General features: G+C 56.8%; 1 protein-coding gene across 11 annotated transcripts in view; it reads left to right on the top strand.

The window, feature by feature from the left end:
• Nucleotides 1–18,220, top strand: part of ABLIM2 (actin binding LIM protein family member 2) — a 133,841-nt gene that overhangs the window by 75,695 nt on the left and 39,926 nt on the right. For 4 of the 11 annotated variants that reach the window (XM_059380201.1, XM_059380218.1, XM_059380234.1 and 1 more), the window contains exons 9-11: nt 3,038–3,115; nt 10,172–10,318; nt 14,089–14,209. In XM_059380201.1, coding sequence (XP_059236184.1) covers nt 3,038–3,115; nt 10,172–10,318; nt 14,089–14,209 — 346 coding nt within the window. Of the gene's footprint in view, nt 1–3,037; nt 3,116–10,171; nt 10,319–12,614; nt 12,648–14,088; nt 14,210–16,264; nt 16,364–18,220 lie in introns of all 11 variants that reach the window. The other 7 variants (XM_059380187.1, XM_059380226.1, XM_059380242.1 and 4 more) reach the window with 3 other exon arrangements.

An 18,220-nucleotide genomic window follows, 5' to 3' on the forward strand; every position in this document is an offset into this window, starting at 1 on the left:
CACAGCTAGCCACAGAGCTCCTACTGAGTACCTACTGGCTGGTGGCTGGAATGCAGAGATGAATGAGATGGCCTGGTCCCTGCCCCTAGCAGACTTCCTGACATCTAGTGCGACAGGCAGGCTCCAGGGTGCAGGGCGCTCCGGGGGTGACAGGCAGGGATGTCCCAGCCAGGTAGCTGGAGAGGGACTCCATGCACAGTTAAGGTGAAGGTGGCCTGGGGAGGGTCAGGTGGGCTTCTGCCCCAGCTGGGGTGCTGGGGGGGGGCGGGGCTGGCCTGGCCTGGCTGATCCCACGGGCTGTGAGGACCCTGGCTGGAGTTCAAGAGGCAATGCCTCTGACTCTGCTCTGTACACAGAGCCCTGAGCTACCTGCTGTGGTGGGACCAGCTGGAAAGGCCCCAGTGCAAGGGCAGGCTGGCCGAACGTGGGCCATGGAATTCTCTGCGGTAGCCAGGGGCAGTAGAATAAGCCTCAGAACTACAATCCAGCTCTGCCACTACCCGGCTGTGTGACCCTGGGCTGCCCGCCAGCCCTCTCTGAGCCTCAGCCCTAGGCTTTTACATGGAGATGAATGGGTGTTGCACTCCTTGCACCGTGTCAGTATGACTTGTACATGACCCCGCGAGAACCAGGCTCCCGAGTCGCTGTTACAGGATGGTGCCTGCTGGGGGTCAGGCCTAGTGCTGGGGAAGGGACTGGGTGAACAGCCTGGCCCCATCTGTCTCCATGGGTGTGAACAAGCCCCCAAGAACACAAGTAAGTATTGATTAATAGTGAGGCTCCTTGGGGTGTGTTGGAGTCCATATAGAGAGTGAGAGAAAGCTGGGTCTCTGGGCCCTGGAGGAGGTTCCCAGGGCTCGGCTCAGAGGAGCTGCCTGCTGGGGACTCCTTGCAGGTACAGGGACACTGCCAGTCCCTGCGCCCATGGAAGCAGCCCAAGCGCCTGGGATCACAGTGGTGGTGTCACCCCAGGGCCAGGAGGCATTCCTCGGGCGCGGGGTCATCCTTGGGTCTCCCCGCTTCAGCACCCCTTCCTTGAAAACACCCCAAGTTCCTCTGCTTTACAAGCAAGGGGCTTTGTGTCCTGAGCCCAGGCTGAAATGATATGACAGCCAGGATGATTTGCCGGCACTGGACCCCCAGCACGCCATGTCTCTGGTTGGATCCTCAGGGAAATTGCCTTTATAGACAAGGAAGCAGAGACTCAAAGGGGTTTTTCCAAGTGTATAGAATGTGTATGGACCTCATTTGGGGCCTGGATGATGGGCCACCTGCACACAGGGCCAGGGACAGACACATACCCGTTAGCTGTCTTGGGACCTTCTCTGCAGACAGCACGCGGCTGTGTCTGACGCAGGGGAGGCCGAGGGCACGAGACTGCCCAGTAGAGTCGAGCTGAGTCCCACTGGCCCTTGGAAGCCCTGGGTCAGTGCCCCGTCCATTGCTGGGGCACAGCCGGGGCCCAGACAGGCAGGGAAGGCCCTGAGGGAAGGGGCAGCCCCACGCCTGGACCTGGAAGAAGCTGGCCGTCCCCAGGAATGTGGGTCACGGAGACAGACCAGAATGGCTGCATGGGCGAGTGAGATGGGGACCCCCAGCCTTGCGCCCTCTCCCTCTTCTCTTTCTGCCCCAAATGTATAACCAGGATTGCAATCAGATTCCCTGGGCCGCCATCCCTCTGCCTTATAGGCATGACAGGATGTTGTCCTGTTCTTATTGCTGTCCTGCCAAGAGAAGGAGGAGCTGGATGTCCTCCACCTGCAAGGGGAGGGCCCTATGGCCCGTGAGAGTGTCCTGGGGCCACTGCTGCAGACTGGTGACTCAACCAGTAGAAATGTATTCTCTCCCAGTCCCGGAGGCTGGGGGTCCTGGCTCAATGTGCAGACAGGAATGGTTCCTTCCAAGGCCTCCCCTCATGGGGTGTAGACAGCCGCCCTCTCCCTGTGTCTTCACACAGTCTTCCCTGTTAACCCGTCTGGGTCCTGGTCCCCCCTTCTTATAAGGACCCCTATTGGATTGGATCAGAACCTCCCCTTGTGATCTTATCTGACGTTAATTACATCTCTCCAAACAGGGTCACATTCTGGGGTGCTCGGGATGAAGGTTTCAATATAGGAATTTCAGGAGACATCATTCAGCCTACAACGGGGCCCTTCCCAGGCTGCTGGCTTCACTGCAGGGGGCGTGGGACACCAAGAAGGATGGCAGCAAGAAAGGAGGCAGCCGGGGGAGCTGTCTGCGGGGTGGGGAGGGAGGGAGGTCTGCATTCTTGGCAGGGGTGGCATGGGAAAGCCAGGTGGTGGGTGGTCCAGGCAGGTGTGGAGGCTGGGCCGGGGGTTGGGGGGACAGACAGCTGCCAGGTCACACCCTACAAGTGGGGAGAGATGCAGGTGTAGAGAGTGGGTTGGGAGCTGGAGAAGGACAGTGTCTTTGCAGGGATGGGCAGCCCTGATGCAGGGGACAGAGGAAGGGCCAGGGAAACCGTTCCTTTGGGTGAAGCAGGAGATGTGGTCTGGGAGGGAAGAGGGATGGGGTGGACGTTGGAGGAGCAGGTCACAGATGACATGGCCACAGATTCTGACAGCAAAGGACCAGGCTGGTAGAATGAGCAAAGACCACCCACCCCTATAATCTAGGTGGAAAATAACACCTCTGAGCAGTAACATTGTGCGTAAAAGTGATGGCCTTTGCTACCGGAGCATGCAGAATCGGTTGAAAATGCATCACTTGCTCTTGTCCCCTGAAACACAGATAATTTCTGTGCATGCAAGCCGGGTGATCATCGGAGTGTTTCCAACCGTGCAGAGAGCTCGCTGGGGTGCTGGCAGCCCATATCACCTGCTGTGTCTGTCTGATTATAGCTTTCCAGCAGCTCATTCAAGCCTGAGTGTTTATTTTAAGAATTCTTTCAACCTAAAAAAAAAAAAAAAAATTCTCACAACTGGCATTTCTGTTGGAGCGTGACCTGTGATGATTGCGTCTGGAAGCTTCTGGCACTGACATGTGCTGCTACAATCTCCTCCTGTCTCCTTTCCAGGAAACCAGAAGCTCTTCTGAGAGCATCATCTCTGTACCTGCTTCCAGCACTTCGGGGTCTCCCAGCCGTGTGATCTATGTGAGTCGGAGAGTGGGGAGGCTGGTGGGGGAATGGTCTGGGCCAGGGTCATTGCTGGGGGAGCCATCGGGGGCTGGGCATCCTTGAGCATCAGGGTGTGGACCTGGTGCCCTCATCCCTGCCACAGGGCACAGACCAGGGTAGACCTCACGATGTCGACTCAGTTCCTTTGGCAAGGACTGCCAAGCCACCTGGGGACTGCCTATTTCCAGGGCAACGGTGCCCAAACAGATATGCTCACAGCTGCTGTCCATGGGGGTGTCAAATCAATATTGTGTCCCCATCCCACAGCTAAGTCTTGCCTGAATAAGAAATACTCAGGCTCACATGGGACTGGGCAGTCGTGGCCAATAGCTGTACAGATGTGCATCTTTTGCCCTGGGAAATGTTGCTAATGTGTTCCTACAAGAAGCATGTTACTGATAATATATGTTATGTGATCCCATTTTCATTAAAGAGTGTATGTGTGTACATGTGTGAACAAAGAGAGGTATATGTGTATATAGGTGCATGTGCATACGAGATGTGTGTGTGTGCATATGGGTGTACGTGCAGGTGTGTATGTGGGTGTGTATGTGTGCATATGGGTGTGTGTAGGTGTGTGTATGTGGCACATGGGTTGTGTGGTTGAGTATGTGTGCATGTGGATGTGCATGCAGGTGTGTGTGTGTAGGAGTGTACGTGTACATATGGGTGTGTGTATGGGTGTGCATGTGTGCATATGGATGTGTGCAGGTGTGTGTGCCGGTGTGTATGTGTGCATATGGGTGTGTGTGCTGGTGTGTGCATCGGTGTGTATGCATACATATGGGTGTGTGCAGGTGTGTGTGCACATGTGGGTGTGTGCACATGGGTGTATATATGGGTGTGTGAGTATGTGGGTGTGTGCAGGTATGTACATGTGCATGTGGGGTATGTGCACATGGGTGTGTGCTCGTGTGCACGTGTGCACGTGGGTATGTTTTGTGCATGTGGGTGTATGCATGGGTGCGTACATGTGCATGTGGGTGTGTGTGCAGGTGTGTACATGTGCACGTAGGTATGTGTGCAGGTGGTGTGTACACAAAGTATTAAAATGATCACTAGGTCTTTCACAGCAGCTATCTCTGGTGGCAGGACAGGCAGTGGGAGTTCGGTACTTCTGCTAATTTACCCGTGAGCACCAAACTGTGCTGGGAGGAAGAGCCCTGAGGCTCCTGGTACAGGCTGGGGGAGGAGCAGCTGGGCATCAAGGCCTTGCTCTGCTACTGCAAGGAGCAGCAGGTGACTTGGGGCACATCCCTCCTGCCAGCCCCTTCCCACCTGGCCAGGTGGGACACTGTGGGGGTTGGATCAGCTCTTCCTGACACCTTTTCAGCCCTGAATCTCGTACTCTTTGGATGCAGAGTCACTCCTGATCTGAGTTCTGATGGGTAACAATCCCAAGTACTCTAGTCCTTGGGGGAACATGATTATTACGAGCCCCAAGGATGAATCACAGTGTGGCCCTTTGTGAACATGCCCTCAGAGGCTCAGAAAGGCGGTGTGAATTCATCAGACCAGCTGTGTGCCCTTGGGTGATGAGTGAACCTCTCTAAGCCTCTGAGGACTCATCTGTACCAAAGGAGACTCATAGTTCCTGCTGACTAGGGCCTGGGGGGGGAGCCCTGAGTTGCAGCTCTGGCCAGAGGTAGGACTTCGGGAATGCTCACTGCGATGATCAGTATGACATCTGTGCTCGTAGCTCAGCCACCATAGCAAATAAATCCCACAGAGCAGGTGGCTCCAACCTCAGAAACGCATTTCTCTCCCTGTCTAGGAGGCTGGGGCTGAGATTCAGGTAGGGGTAGAGCTGGCTGTCCTGAGGCCACCATCCTTGGCTTCTAGTCTTCTTCTGCTCCCTCACATGGTCATCCCTCTGTGTCTTTCTGTGTCCTAATCTCTTCTTCTAAGGTCACCAGTCAGATGGGATAGAGGTCCACCCTCATGACCTCCTTTTATCTTACTTACCTCTGTAAAGACCCCATCTCCAAACACGGTCCCACCTGAGGTCCCAGGGGTTAGGGCTTCAAGATATGGGTTTGGCAGGATGTAATTCAGCCCATGATGTCGTCAATGTCACGAAAGATCTTAATTATGATTCCTGTTACTTCGGTGAGACAAGGTCAGTGACACGCTTAGCGAAGGCAGGGGGTGCCCGGCTTCTGTGGCTGCCATGGCTGCAAGCACATGGTAACGGCTCTCTTGGTGTGAGCTCCTCTTTTAAACAATCCGTCATTTGTCAAGGACTGAGATACAGTCGGGACAGTGCGATGAGCAGCAATGCTGGGCCCTGTGGTCACGGCTCCTTGAAAGGCCCCGTGACCGTCTGCACTGGGGGTTACTGGTGCTCATTGGCCTGAGGCGGGCAGTCTCAGCTTGGATAAACTTCCGTTCGGCTGAGACGGGTGCCCTGGATTCCAGTTTTCAACAGGCCTCGAGCAAGTTAACTTCACCCAGTCCCCCAAATCTGAGCATGACACATGCTCATAACACAACAGAGAGGCTGTGAACACATGGGACCTCGGGATATACGCCACACTCCTCCTCCTCCCTCCCCGGGTCACTGCACCCACTTCTCAGATGCCACTCAGAGACCGGCAGAAATTCATCTTCATCACAGCTGCAAGCCTTGGACCCCCCACCCAAGAGCGCCCATGTCCCGTTCCAACACATGGGCTCCAAGCACCATGGCCAGCACACAGCCTGGACACATCCGCCCTCCAGGGCACCAGGTCGGTCACAGGCCAGAGCATCCAGCCATCCTTGCCCCCAAATCAGGGTGTTGTGGGCACCCTGTCGGCACACGTCCCTGGAACTCCTTCACTGGGGAGTTGTGAGTCTGGGGAAGCAAGCCCTTCCTCTGTCTCGGGACTCTGCTCTGCATTGTTTTTAAGAATTTTATTTATTTGTCAGAGAAAGAGAACACATACAAGCTGGGGGAGCAGCAGGCAGAGGGAGAAGCAGACTCCTGCTGAGCAAGGAGCCCAATGTAGGACTCGATTCCAGGCCCCTGGGATCATGACCTGAGCTGAAGGCAGATGCTCAACCGTCTGAGCCACCCAGGTGTCAGTGCCCTGCTTTTACTTTCGTCTCTCTGCTGGGATCTGTGTTTGGCCTACTGTGTGCCTGATACCGTGCTCAGTGCTGGGCCCTGAGGCGGAGGGCGGGGGGAGCCTGAGCCCTGCTGCAGCTTGGAAGGATGCCAGCTGCCCAGCAGCCCAGCTGTGCCGAAGATGGATACCGTGTGCTCTCCAACTGGCCAAGGTAGCCCTGATAATATTATGTGACACGCCCCTTAGGTCCCTTTGTGCTGTATTCTTTTTTAACCCAAATGAGGTCATGCTGTGTATTTTGTTGTAACCTTTCTTCAGTGCAGCAGTAAATCAGTAACAAAGGAAAGCAGAAAATCAGCATCATCACGTTACAATGTATTATTAGGGACAGTTGTAACTATACGGTCGTGGACAGCCATATGTTATTATTATTTATGATGCTGGATGGAGTATGGGAGAGAAAAAAGTGAAGAGAAGTCCCAGAAACATATACGCATCCTTCGGCCAATTAGAGAGCATGGCCCGTTGTCATGGCGACCGCCCAGAGGCCAGCTGTGGGAGGAAATGCATCTGTGTGTGTACTAGGCAGGACAGGTGCTGAGGACCCAGGAGCAGAGCCACCTATCCAGGGTGGGAGGAGGCAGTATTGGTGCCCTCCAGCTGCCTCCCTGATCCATGCTGTTCGGGGATCAGTAGGGGCTAACCCAGGGTGGGGCTGGCCTCGCTGACCTGTGCAGAGTGGGGCTGACAGCCACGGGAGGGCAGATGCTCTGATCACAGCGGGGTCCAAGGCAGGGAAGGGTGTCCATCTGCACATAGACCTGTGAGTCCAGGCCTCGCCCGGCCCTCCATTCCAGCGTCAGCTTTAATTTGAGGTTCATGAAATCCAGTGGATAGACAAGATGTAGGTGGCATTCTCATCTTGTAAAATGGCCCAGAGAATCCACCTAATTTTGGCAAATGCCCCAAGGATTTTACTTGAATTTGGCAAGTATGCCCCAAGGACCCTGCCATGCCAGGGACAGAGCTAGGGAGAGGGGCCCCGTAATGAATCAGATCAAGTCTTCGATCCCCAGGAGCCACCAGTCCCTCGTTGGAGCCTGATGTGTCAACCAACATCAGCACTTTTACTTGAAGGAGACAAGACACTCAACCCAAATAATGGAGGGGGCAGGGCAGGTCCCTCAGAGAGAGCCACCTGGACTGAGTCTGGAAGAACCAGAGGGGGAGCAGGCACAGAGGCCTGGGAGAGAGCAGCAGGTGCCAAGCCCTTGGGCCCCATAAGAAGCTCATCTTGGTAGGCAGCATGGGCGGTGGAGTGAGCCCCCCAGGTAAGCAGGTGTACAAGGGCCCTTGAGGGACAACTCAAAAATTCTGATCAGGGTCCATCCTGGCTACAAACGACAGGCTTAGGATTCGAACTCCGGTCTTCTGAGCCCTGCCCAGGTCTCCACGGAGAAGAGTCAGAGGTCTGAGACATCTGACATTCCATCTCTCAACCTACACCACAAATGGCAGCGTTCACCCCAAGAGCATCCACCAGCTCATGAGAGCCTTGGAGTTGGGTGGTCACGGAAGGCTTCTTAGGGGAGGTGGCCTGGGGCTACTGAACCCTGGCCTGCTGGGGGCACAGGAAGGAGAGACCTTGGGGGGAGCAGGCTGGGAACATCAACCTTGCATTTGGGGACCGTAGCGAGGGGTTGTGTCACCTACTTGGAGAGGCTGTCAGAAGATTTGAGCTGGCAGGCAATGTGCCGTAGCTGGGGCTCCAGAGGCTGGGGCCCGGCAGAGAGGATGGTGGGGAGCACAGCTCTGGAGTCCAAGAACCCAGGCCTCTTCCTACCCCACATCCCTGGCTGTGTGACTCTGGGTGAGTTACATAACCTCTCTGGATCTGCTTTCTGCATCAGTGAAGGACGGTAAGTAGCTGCCCCCATCACTGGCTCTTCATGAGTATTTGGGGAGTAGATAATAAAAGGCTCAGGCCAGTACCATCCCAGGGAGGAGCTCACAATGTTAGCAACCTCTGTTGATGATGTTTGTTTGGCACAAATGTGGGAAGAATGCCCTGGAGGCTCTGGCCGGGTCTAGATGTGAGCAGCTGAGGATCTGGACCAGAGCCACCTGGGCTGGAAATGGACAGCTGGTTCCACCGCAGAGAAGAATGTGGGCCCATGCTGGCCCTGGACCCTGGTCACTGCAGGACATGGGTTGAGCAAAAGTTTCCCTCAGGGTTCAGGTAGAGCCGAGTTGGTGGGGACAGCCGACATCTGGTAAGGCCAAGCTGACCTTAATCCTGATAGGGGGTCCTGGTGGGGAGGAGGTGACCACAGGTGTCTGCTCCAGGGTGGATGGGGACATTGGCACCCACGACAGGAACACGGGAACTGACACAGATGATAGTCCTGTTGTGACAGCTGAGGGGTGTGTGGGTGTGGTCCTGCCCAGCTCCAGGAACTGTTTCAGCCTGCCATGTGCCCCCGGCAGCCCCCTGGAGCAGGGAGGGGCAGCAGAGTGGGAGCAGAAGCCCAGAGCAGTGGGACAATGCTGGAGAAGGCCAGGTCAAAGGAGAGTGAGTGGTCTGGTGGCTGTTCCCTGAGCAAATGCAGTGGCTCTGTGTGCACCCTCCATGAGCGCCTGCCGGAGTCCAGGTGCAGTCCTAGCTCCACCAGAGGTCCTAGCCCAGCCAGCCTGACAAGTGTCAGTCAATCTGCTGCCATAGCTCAAGTGGAAATTGCTGAGTGCACGCATGTGTGTGCAACCTTGTGGGAGTGTGAATACCTGTGCTTGTGAGTATGTAGCGGTTCGGGTGAGTGTGTTCATGAGTATAAATGTGTGTTATCGCATGGGAGTGTGTGCATGTACATGTGTAGGTGTGAGTTGGGGCCGAGAGCATGTGTGCCAGTGTGGGACTGTGTGTGTGTGTATGAGCAAGTGTGTGGACATGAGGGTGTGAATATGCACTGATGTGGGGACAGGAGCGTGTGTGAGCATCTGTGCTGGTGTGCAGTGGTGGGAGTGTGCATTGTGCCTGCACACGTGAGTGTGTGAGAGGGTATGGGCACTTACGACTTGTGTAAGCGTGTGTGCTGGTGTTCGGCAGTGGCAGTGAGAGGGTAGAGGTCTGTGAGTGCATATACCACCTCTGCCGTAGGCAGTCCTCTGTGTGCACGTGCAATATGTGTGCATAAGTGTGTACATGGTGTTTGCACATGCACATACACACACCTACTAGGTGTATATTTAAATGCATGCACACACACACCTGTCTTATGTGCGTATATATCGTGTGTGCACGTGCATGAATGTGCATGTTTGCATGCACACATACATGTACTTGAAACTTTAAGTGCCTGCACATGCCTGTTTGCACACACGTGTTTTAGGTGTGCATGCATATGTGCATATGTGTTTATAGGCATGTTTTCACATGCTGTTTGCATATATTCACACATGGGTGTGTGTTTGCACACACACATGCATGTTATTCTTGTGGGTGTATATGTATGCATATGTATCCAAGAATTTGCATGTCCATATGCACACGTGTGCATTCTCATCTGTGTGCGTGTGATTTGCATGTGCGTATAGATTGGTGTGTGCATACACAGGTGTGCATAGGTATGTTTAGGCCATGGCTGAGTCTCGCTGTCTGCTGGGCTCTGTGCTGGGCAGGCGAGCGGCTCTACCTGTCTGCCCCTGGGGCTGTCCTATGCAACTGTTTGTGCCACTCTGGAGGGTGAGAGGCAGAGGATCAGAGAATAAACTTCCTTAGGACCGTGTAACCTTCCAAAGTGGGGTCGAAGGACCCAGGCCCACGGGACCATGAGGACCCCCTCACCGCTGCCTTTGTCCCTTCACCCCCATTGCACCGAGCCTGGCTCCTGGGCAGGGCCCCACTGTCCAAGCGGCCACTGGAGCACCTGCTGCCCTCTCTGGGCTGTGAGTCACAGCGTCTTCGCTCTCTCTCTCTCTTTCTCAGGCCAAGCTGGGCGATGAGATTCTTGACTACAGGGACCTGGCTGCTCTTCCTAAAAGCAAGGCCATCTATAACATCGACCGCCCCGACATGATCTCCTACTCGCCATACATCAGCCATTCAGCGACAGGCAGGCAGAGCTGCCACGAGGTGCGGCCCCCATGGCAGGCGGCGAGCCCACGGCAGGGGTCGCGTCTGCTTCATCCCCTTCTGACCCTCGGCCTCCTGTCCCCTCTAATGGCCTGTGCCCATCCCCTATCGAGAGGCCCCAAGGGCTCCACCCCAACCCTGGCCGAGGGTCTGCTTGGGCAGGGGAAGAAGTAGGAGACACGCTGGTGTGAAGGAAAGCTGCCGCCCTCTGTGGCTGGCCTGCCTCCCGCCTCGTGAATCCCATGCGCTGATTTGACGACCTGTGGGGACCACACACAATGGACTCCCTAGAGTCCCTCGGGCGCGTCCTTCTCTGGTGACTTGGTTCTCGTGGCCTTTCTCCATCTCACATGGAGTCCACTGTTGGTTTTCCCTGCTCTTTGGTAATGTTGAGACTGGAGTGTGGCCGTGGATGCCTGGGCTAGATGGGAAGAACAATTTGCCAGCTGGTGGCCCAAGCGTGTGTGCTGTCCACTTGTTGGGAGCCGGGCACAGGTGCTCTGGGCTGTGCAGCACAAGGGTGGGGCAGGAGGGTGACGAGGATCCCAGTTAGTTTGCTCAGTAGCTAGCAGGCACCCCTCCTGGATGGCTTCTGCTGCAGGGGACACCCGGGACCCTGAGGATCTGGGCAACAAGCCCCATTCAGAGGCAGGACAGGGAGGGATCCCAACCTGCCCCCACCTACCACGCATGCAAGCTGTGTGTGGGGCTTTATTCTCCAGTATCTGGTAAGCTCCAGTGGACAGCACTAGAAGTGGATCAGAAAGGTCCAGTGACTTGGCCAAGCTCCCCCAAATGATGAATGGCACACGCGAGACCAATCCAGGCCTTTCTGCCCCAAAGACCACCTGCTGGCTATTTCCTTAGCTGCCCCTCGTGCTTCCTCTAAGACATGGGAGCCAAATCTAGAGGCTGTGGTTCAAGTTCCCGTCCAACCCCTTGGTGGCCCTGGGCCACCCCACCCTCCCCGGCTGGAGCCCGAGATTTCCTGTGCAGACTGGCTCATGGGGCCCCCAGCTGTTTGTAGGGCTGCTGTGAGTGCCATGGAGCCCTGTGGCCGGGGAGGGCCACACGTGCACGTGGGCGCAGGTGGCTGCTACCCTCAGTCCTGCTCCCACAGGTCCCAGAAGCGTCCACAAACAAACAAGCAGAGCACAACAGCACAGGGCACATGCCAGGTCTGAGCCACGGTCACCAATGTTACACCCCTCTTGTGGTGCTGTGAGCTGGTGGGTCACACTGTGGTAGCTGAGCGGTGTCCCCACCATCCAGGTCACTGCTTACTCTGCTGGCCTACTCACTGTATGGACACTGGGCTTTCCTGTGTATCCGTGGCCCGTGGCCCCACACTGTAGGAGCGAGTGTCCCAAGTGCAGACGAGGGCACAGGCTCAGGGGACAGACATGGCCTAGGGCTATGCATCTCACCGAGGCGAGGTGGGACTTGGGCTGGGCTACCCAGCCCTGGTCACTGTGGCCTCCCGGCCAGCTTCTGCCATTCCCCGGGGGTGTCAGAGTTCCCTCACTCCCCTGTCTCAGGGCCCTGGGCCTCTCCCCTCTCCAGGCCCTGCCACACCCTGGCGGGAAGCCGGCATAATGGAGATCTCTAAGGGGGCCCATCTGTGGGTAAATGATGGGGTGGGGACAGGAAAGCCCCAGAAGGAGGGTCAGGCACTGAGCTGAGCAGACACTGGCCTCAGGGCTGGAGGGCCCTGTCTCTCTGGGATGGCGGCCTTCTGGTGGCAGGTGGCCACCAGAGCAGGGGTCCAGCGGGAAAAAGAACAGCAGGCTGGAGGCTTGGGAAACTGCCTTCACCTCTCTGAGCCTCAGTCTCCCCTTCTGTGAAATGGGAAGATTGGGGACACTTTCCCTTTCCATTCTGCAGAGAGCAGAAACCCTAAACCCTGAGGTCCTAACAGCCCCTCCTTTTTCTGGGCCCCTCATCTCTCCTGTCTGGAGAAAACCAAGGTGCTGGGCCCAGATGTTGTTGTCACCACATGCCCTGAACTGATGATTTTCCTTTTGGAAAATACATCCTCACGGGAGAGCAGTAGGCATCAGGGCGGGCCAGTGTGAAGGGACACTCCAGGCTTGGCCCAAACAAGTGTCCTGGGGACCCCTTTTTTGGAGGGCCATTGACCATATTTATCTTAAAAGAAGGTTCTGGAATCCTGCATCATGTCTTATGGTGGGGTTCATTTCCTGTCTGGAGGAGGGTCTGGGTGTGAGGGTGTGTGTGTGTACCCCTCCACCCCCATAAGCGACCTAACAGGCCATTCTGCATGTTGTGTCCCCAGTCCCCACAGGTACTCTCGCCAACGCTGACGGAGGTAACTGCCTGTCCCTGGACAATGCCCCCTCTTGCTCATGGCACTGCCACCGGGGTTATAAACATAACCACCCACGGCAACGCTGAGAGGGCCTCTGTGGCTCTCAACCATGGGGTCTGGGGCCAGGGTCCTCAGTAGCCTGAAACGCCGTCCTGGGTGTCGGTTATTTTTATAATCATGTCTCATCTGCATGCTTCCATGGTGCACTGTCGGTCCTGCAGTGGCTGACACTTGGGATGTGGCTCCCTGAGGTCTGGCTCATGGCTTCCTGGAGATAAAAGGCCCAGGAGCCCGGGTGAGCTTGGGCCCGCTCACGCTCCTCTGGGCGGGACATACTGGGCTCCCGGGTCCTCGCAGACAAATATTCCAAGAACATTTCTCTATCCAATAGCATTTCTGGTCCACAGCCCTGTCTGCCTATTTCTCAGAGCCACTCAGGGGTCTGGACAGGTGCCAATCAGACTCCAGTCTGCATGGGCATCGAACTCTCGGATCCAGGAATGCACCACCCATACCGGACAAGTGGCCATCCATGCCGAGCTTCAAAACCCACATGTGGCCGGCCAGCCCCATGGACAGGCTAAGCAAGGAGATGGGATGCCTGTGGGATGGCAGCTGGTCAGCATGGAGAGAGCGCCCATTGCCATGGGTGGGACAGGCCAGGCGGGCTCAGCTAGTTCTGCTGAAGGACATGCTTTTGGAAGCAGAAAGTCAGCTCAGAAAGCATGAGGGCCATGAGCTCCAGACCAGACTCTCCCCTCTCCTGGGCTTACCCTCGTGCTGGCCTCAGCTTACCCCACGGCAGGCTGCTGGGCTGGGCCATTCCAGGACTCTGGCTAGTGGTCCGGGCTGTGGCCAGCAGCCTGCCCTCCCCCGAACCATGGTGTCATGCCATCTCACGCCACCTGCAGCCTGCTCTGACTGTTCCAAACCATTGTTCATCCCATTTGACTGGAGTCTCGTGGGCCAGTGCTTGTGGATCTGACTCAACTGGCCTTCAAGCCTGGGAGGGGTGTCTTCTACGTCCCATATCTGGGAGCCCCCTTGTGCAGGAGTTGGGGGGAGAATGCAGAATCTCATGATTCTCGAGGATCTCAAAAGGTCCTGCTTGTAAGGAGCCTGGGTGGCCAGAAGGATGGGGCAGGAGGGGTGTAGGGGGAACCCTCTTTAGGAGCCCAGCCATAGGGAGGGCTGATGGAGACTCTGCCCTCTGGGATCTGGGGCTTCTGGAGCCATGCTCAGGCCACAGGGAGTATTGGCACAGGAGCCAGCCCCTACCTGGCTCATCCCAGGGTGCCCTGGCAGGTGCAAACGGTGTCATCCTGGGGCCACGCTGAGTCAGCCTCTCCAGTCCAGAGGGCCAACACCAGGAGGAGGGTGAATGCGTGGGGGCGGGCAGTGCCCACAGCTCCGCTGCTCACCAGGCTGCCTTTCCTCCCAGGGGGATCAGGATGACCGCTCTTACAAGCAGTGCCGGACCTCCAGCCCGAGTTCCACCGGGTCCGTCAGCCTCGGGCGCTACACCCCAACCTCACGGTCCCCCCAGCACTACAGCCGTCCAGGTACTCAGCCCCCGTGGCTTCTTTGACCCCCAGATCAAGCTGTATTTCTTATTGCTTTCCCTCTTCTGACTCTGTCTCTTCCTTTACACAACCGGAAAGATGATGGGCCGGGTGTGGGATGGCCAGCGGGTGATGGGAGAAACTGACCAGGTCACGTGTCTGGGGAGGTTGGCCCCCCGTGTTTGGAGGGGAAGGAAGGACTGCTGTGCAGGCAGCTGGTTACCTGGGTGAAACACACAGGCAGCACTGAGCATTTAGAATCTAGCAAGGGATGCCAGGGAGCTAAAGGGGCATAAATATGGGCGACCAGAGGTCCATTAGTGCCGAGCTCACGTGGGGCTGGGGGGGTTGAACTGTGTGGGCAGTGTCAATGGCCAAAACCAGTTAGAATATCTATTGACACCCTTCACCTATGGCTGGGTTGGTGGCCCTGAAGACCGGCAGCCGTCCCCATGGGAATGTGGGTGAGGGCTCACTGCCCCCCTCCTGGCAAGGGGACACCCAGGGCAGGGCGCTCTCCTTCTCTGGTCTGCTGCCTCCCCTGCCTAGTGCCCAGCTGTGTATCGCTCGCCCTTAGCTCTGAAAACTCACCATTGGCCTCAGTGTGTCCAAGGCCCAGGGACACTCCACGTGCACACTGCCTTTGTGAGGGATTTTTCCAAGCTGCTTCCTCCATGGCCAGCTGCTGCATGACTCCATGTCCACATCCACGGGCTACAGCTCTAATTTTCACAGCCTTTGTGGAAAAATCAACTCATTCATTTGCAAAGTTATTTTTGTCAACTCCCTGCAATGTTCTTGGAACATCCTGCTCAATAAGTGGAGAATGGTCGGATCAGTATGCGAGTGGGGAGCCAGGGGGTGTGGGAGCCAGGGGGTGTGCAAGCGTGTGTGCAAGTGTGTGAAGGGCGTGTGTGTCAGCCAGGGCATGTGCAAGCATGTGTGTGAGTGTGTGAGGCAGGGGATGTGCAAGTGTGCGTGTGAGCAGGGGTGCGTGTCAGCCAGGGGTGTGCAAGTGTGGGTGTGTGAATGTGTGTGTGTGAGTCAGGGGGTGTGCAAGCATATGAGCCAGGGGTGTGCAAGTGTGTGTGCAGGTGTGTGAGTCAGGGGTGTGTGAATGTGTGTGAGTGAGCCAGTGAATGTGTGAGCCGGGAGGCATGTTAGTGTGAGTGTGTATGTGTGAGTGAGCCAGTTAGTTAGTAACTAGCCAGTTAGTCACCACAGGGTTGTGAGTGTGTGTGAGTATGTGAGTGAGCCAGGGGGTATACAAGTGTGTGTGTGAGGGAGCCAGGGGTGTGCGAAGTGTGTGAGTAAGCCAGGGAGTGTGTGAGTGAGTGTGTGAGTGAGTGAATGAGTGAGCGAGTGAATGAATGTGTGAGTGAAGGAGTGAGCAAGTGTGTGAGTGAGTGAATGAGTGAATAAGTGAGGGAGTGTGTAAGTGAGCAAGTGAGTGGGTGAGCGAGTGTGTGAATGAGTGTGTGAGTGAATGAGTGAGCAGGTGTGAGAGTGAACGAATGGATGAATGACTGACGAGCAAGCAGGCAAGCAGGTGAGTGAGGGCTGAAGGGTGGCCCACCTCCCCAGGCGTCCTCTCCGAGGGCTCTACTCCCGATCCCCCATCCCCAAACCCCAACCCCCGACCCCTGGCTCAGCTGGGCTTGTTGGCTATGCGTGGCCAGGTGCAGCCTCCAGGGAGCTGAGATGTGGGTCTCGGCAGGACAAGGCCTGGTGCCTGTCAGGTGCACGCCCACCCCGCTCTAGCCAGCTGCTGTCAGCTGTCTCAGAGGCCAAGGAGCCCCCAAGTGGAGGGACAGGCCGGGGCTCAGGGCCAGGGCTGCCACCCTGTCCCTCAGGTGGCTGGGCTTCCTTGCTCAGAACCAGAGCAGACTGGTCTAAAGCGTATCTGCTGAGCCCCCCTTGGCTGCCTCAAAAAGGTGTCCCTTCCTCGGGAGAGGAAGCGCAAATGTTCCTAGTGGAGTGGGGCCTAGGAATATTTGGTGGCTGTGCGGCCAGTGGGCCTGGGGTGGACTCTGACTTGCTCTCTGTCGCCCGCAGCTGGTACTGTGAGTGTTGGTACCAGTAGCTGCCTGTCCCTGTCCCAACACCCAAGCCCTACATCCGTGTTCAGACATCATTACATCCCCTACTTCCGAGGTAAGGTGTGCAGTGCCCGGGCTGCGGGCACGCGCAGGGCGTCCAGCCACGCATCTGTGTCTTGCTGTCTTGTGTCCGCCGCATGGCTTCCCCGAGCCCTGTGTCTCTGCCCGTGCTCCCTGCTGTATGTCTCGTGGGTCCAGCCCCGTTTCTGTCGCTGTGTCAGTGTTCCTGGGACAAGGACATAGGAAGCTTGCTGTGGGAAGGAGTGAGTAGTGAGGAGCTGAGTGAAAGCCATGGGGCAGGAGGCTAGGATCTCCCCCGTGCTTGGCCTGGGGCCTCTTTTCTGAAACCTTCCCCCGTGACCCCCTCTGATTTCCCACATTGTCTCCTCGGGGCACAGGGACTGCTTGCAGCCATTATCAGGGGCTAAAACAGAGCAGGCTGTGACTGCTCTGTGGCCTCGGGGCTCACGGTGGCTGGGGTCAGAGGCACACCCTGCACAGGCTCCAGCTCCTGCCCCTTCCCAGGCCGTGGACCCACCTGCCGTCCACATCCCTGCACAGACATCATAGGCCAATCACACCAAGAAAATGGCCATGCTCATTTCCCATATGTTACGGACTGCTTGTGTCCCCAGAATCTGTACGTTAAAGCCCTAACTGGGGTTACATTTGGAGATGGGGGGTCTCTCGGAGGCCATCAGGGCCACATGAAGTCACTAAGGTGAGGCCCTGACCCCATAAGATCAGTGGCCTTACAAGAAGAAGAACAGACCCGGGAAGAGCTCTCGCCCTCTGCGTGTGCTCAGAGGAAGGGCCTCACGGTCATGCGAGGACAGGGTGGCCGTCTACCAGCCAGGAGCAGTGCTCCCAATGGAAACCAAGCCCTGCCCCACTTTGGTCTGAGACTTGCAGCCTCCAGAACAATAAGAAATACGTGTCTGGCATGTTGCTAGGCAGCATGAGATACCACAGAAAGATGCTCTGGCATTAGAGGAAGCCACAGTGATGATCTCACTAATGTCCCCAGAGAGCCGCTGAGACCCATTCTGTACAGATGCTGAGTGGGACATGTCCCTCCCAGTGGGACATATCCCTGCCGATGGGGCCGGGAGGCTAGCCGAGTTCAGCTGGCTCGTGCTCACATCTGACGGTCTTAGATGGGGCTCTTGGCACCTGTGCCTTCCCTTCTGTACATCACTGCCACCTGCTTTGCATGTCCCCCCCACCCTCGGTCTACGGAGAGCTGAGCCCCCGAGCATTGGGACCCGACAGCTCACAGTCTGAGTCTTCTGGACATATCATCTCTCTCGAGAAGCAGCGAAGCCCGACATGGTGCATCCTGTGAGTGGACACAGCCAGCAGGGCCTTGAGACGCGTGTCTGGATGGCCTGTGTGTGTCCTGTGAACAGAATGCACAGTCCCTGCAAACCAGGGGGAATTTGGCTAATGGCCAGGTCATGGCAGGTCACGAAGGAGATGCCTCTTCTCCCTTCACTAACTGGTCCGTGGGCCCCTGGACACCCACCCGCCATGGCCCTGCTTTGGATGGGGCTGTCCTACTGGGGGATCTGGAAGAGGAGTGGCCCAGAAGTGAGGCCCAGCCTTGGGGTACTTACAGGAAGTACCCCAAGTACATGAGCTGGCTGGACTGCATGGGGACCCGTTCTGGCCGAGACGAGTCCAGGCTGGGTCTGGAGCCAGAGCAGACATTGCGACCCTGTCCTCCGTTGTTCCCTTCTGACCCTCTACCCTCAAGTTCTCCAGGGTGAGGAATGCCAGCATGTGCCCTCAGCCAAAGGCAGGCCCTGGGATGGTGTCTCAAACCTACAGCCAGCCCGCTCCAGGCACATCAGCGGGAGCAGCGCCCCTTCCTCACCCTGTGAGGGAGGGCTGGAGAGGAGCACAGGGAGAG

This window comes from Mustela nigripes, chromosome 1, assembly GCF_022355385.1.
Source record: "Mustela nigripes isolate SB6536 chromosome 1, MUSNIG.SB6536, whole genome shotgun sequence".
Lineage (NCBI taxonomy): Eukaryota > Metazoa > Chordata > Mammalia > Carnivora > Mustelidae > Mustela > Mustela nigripes.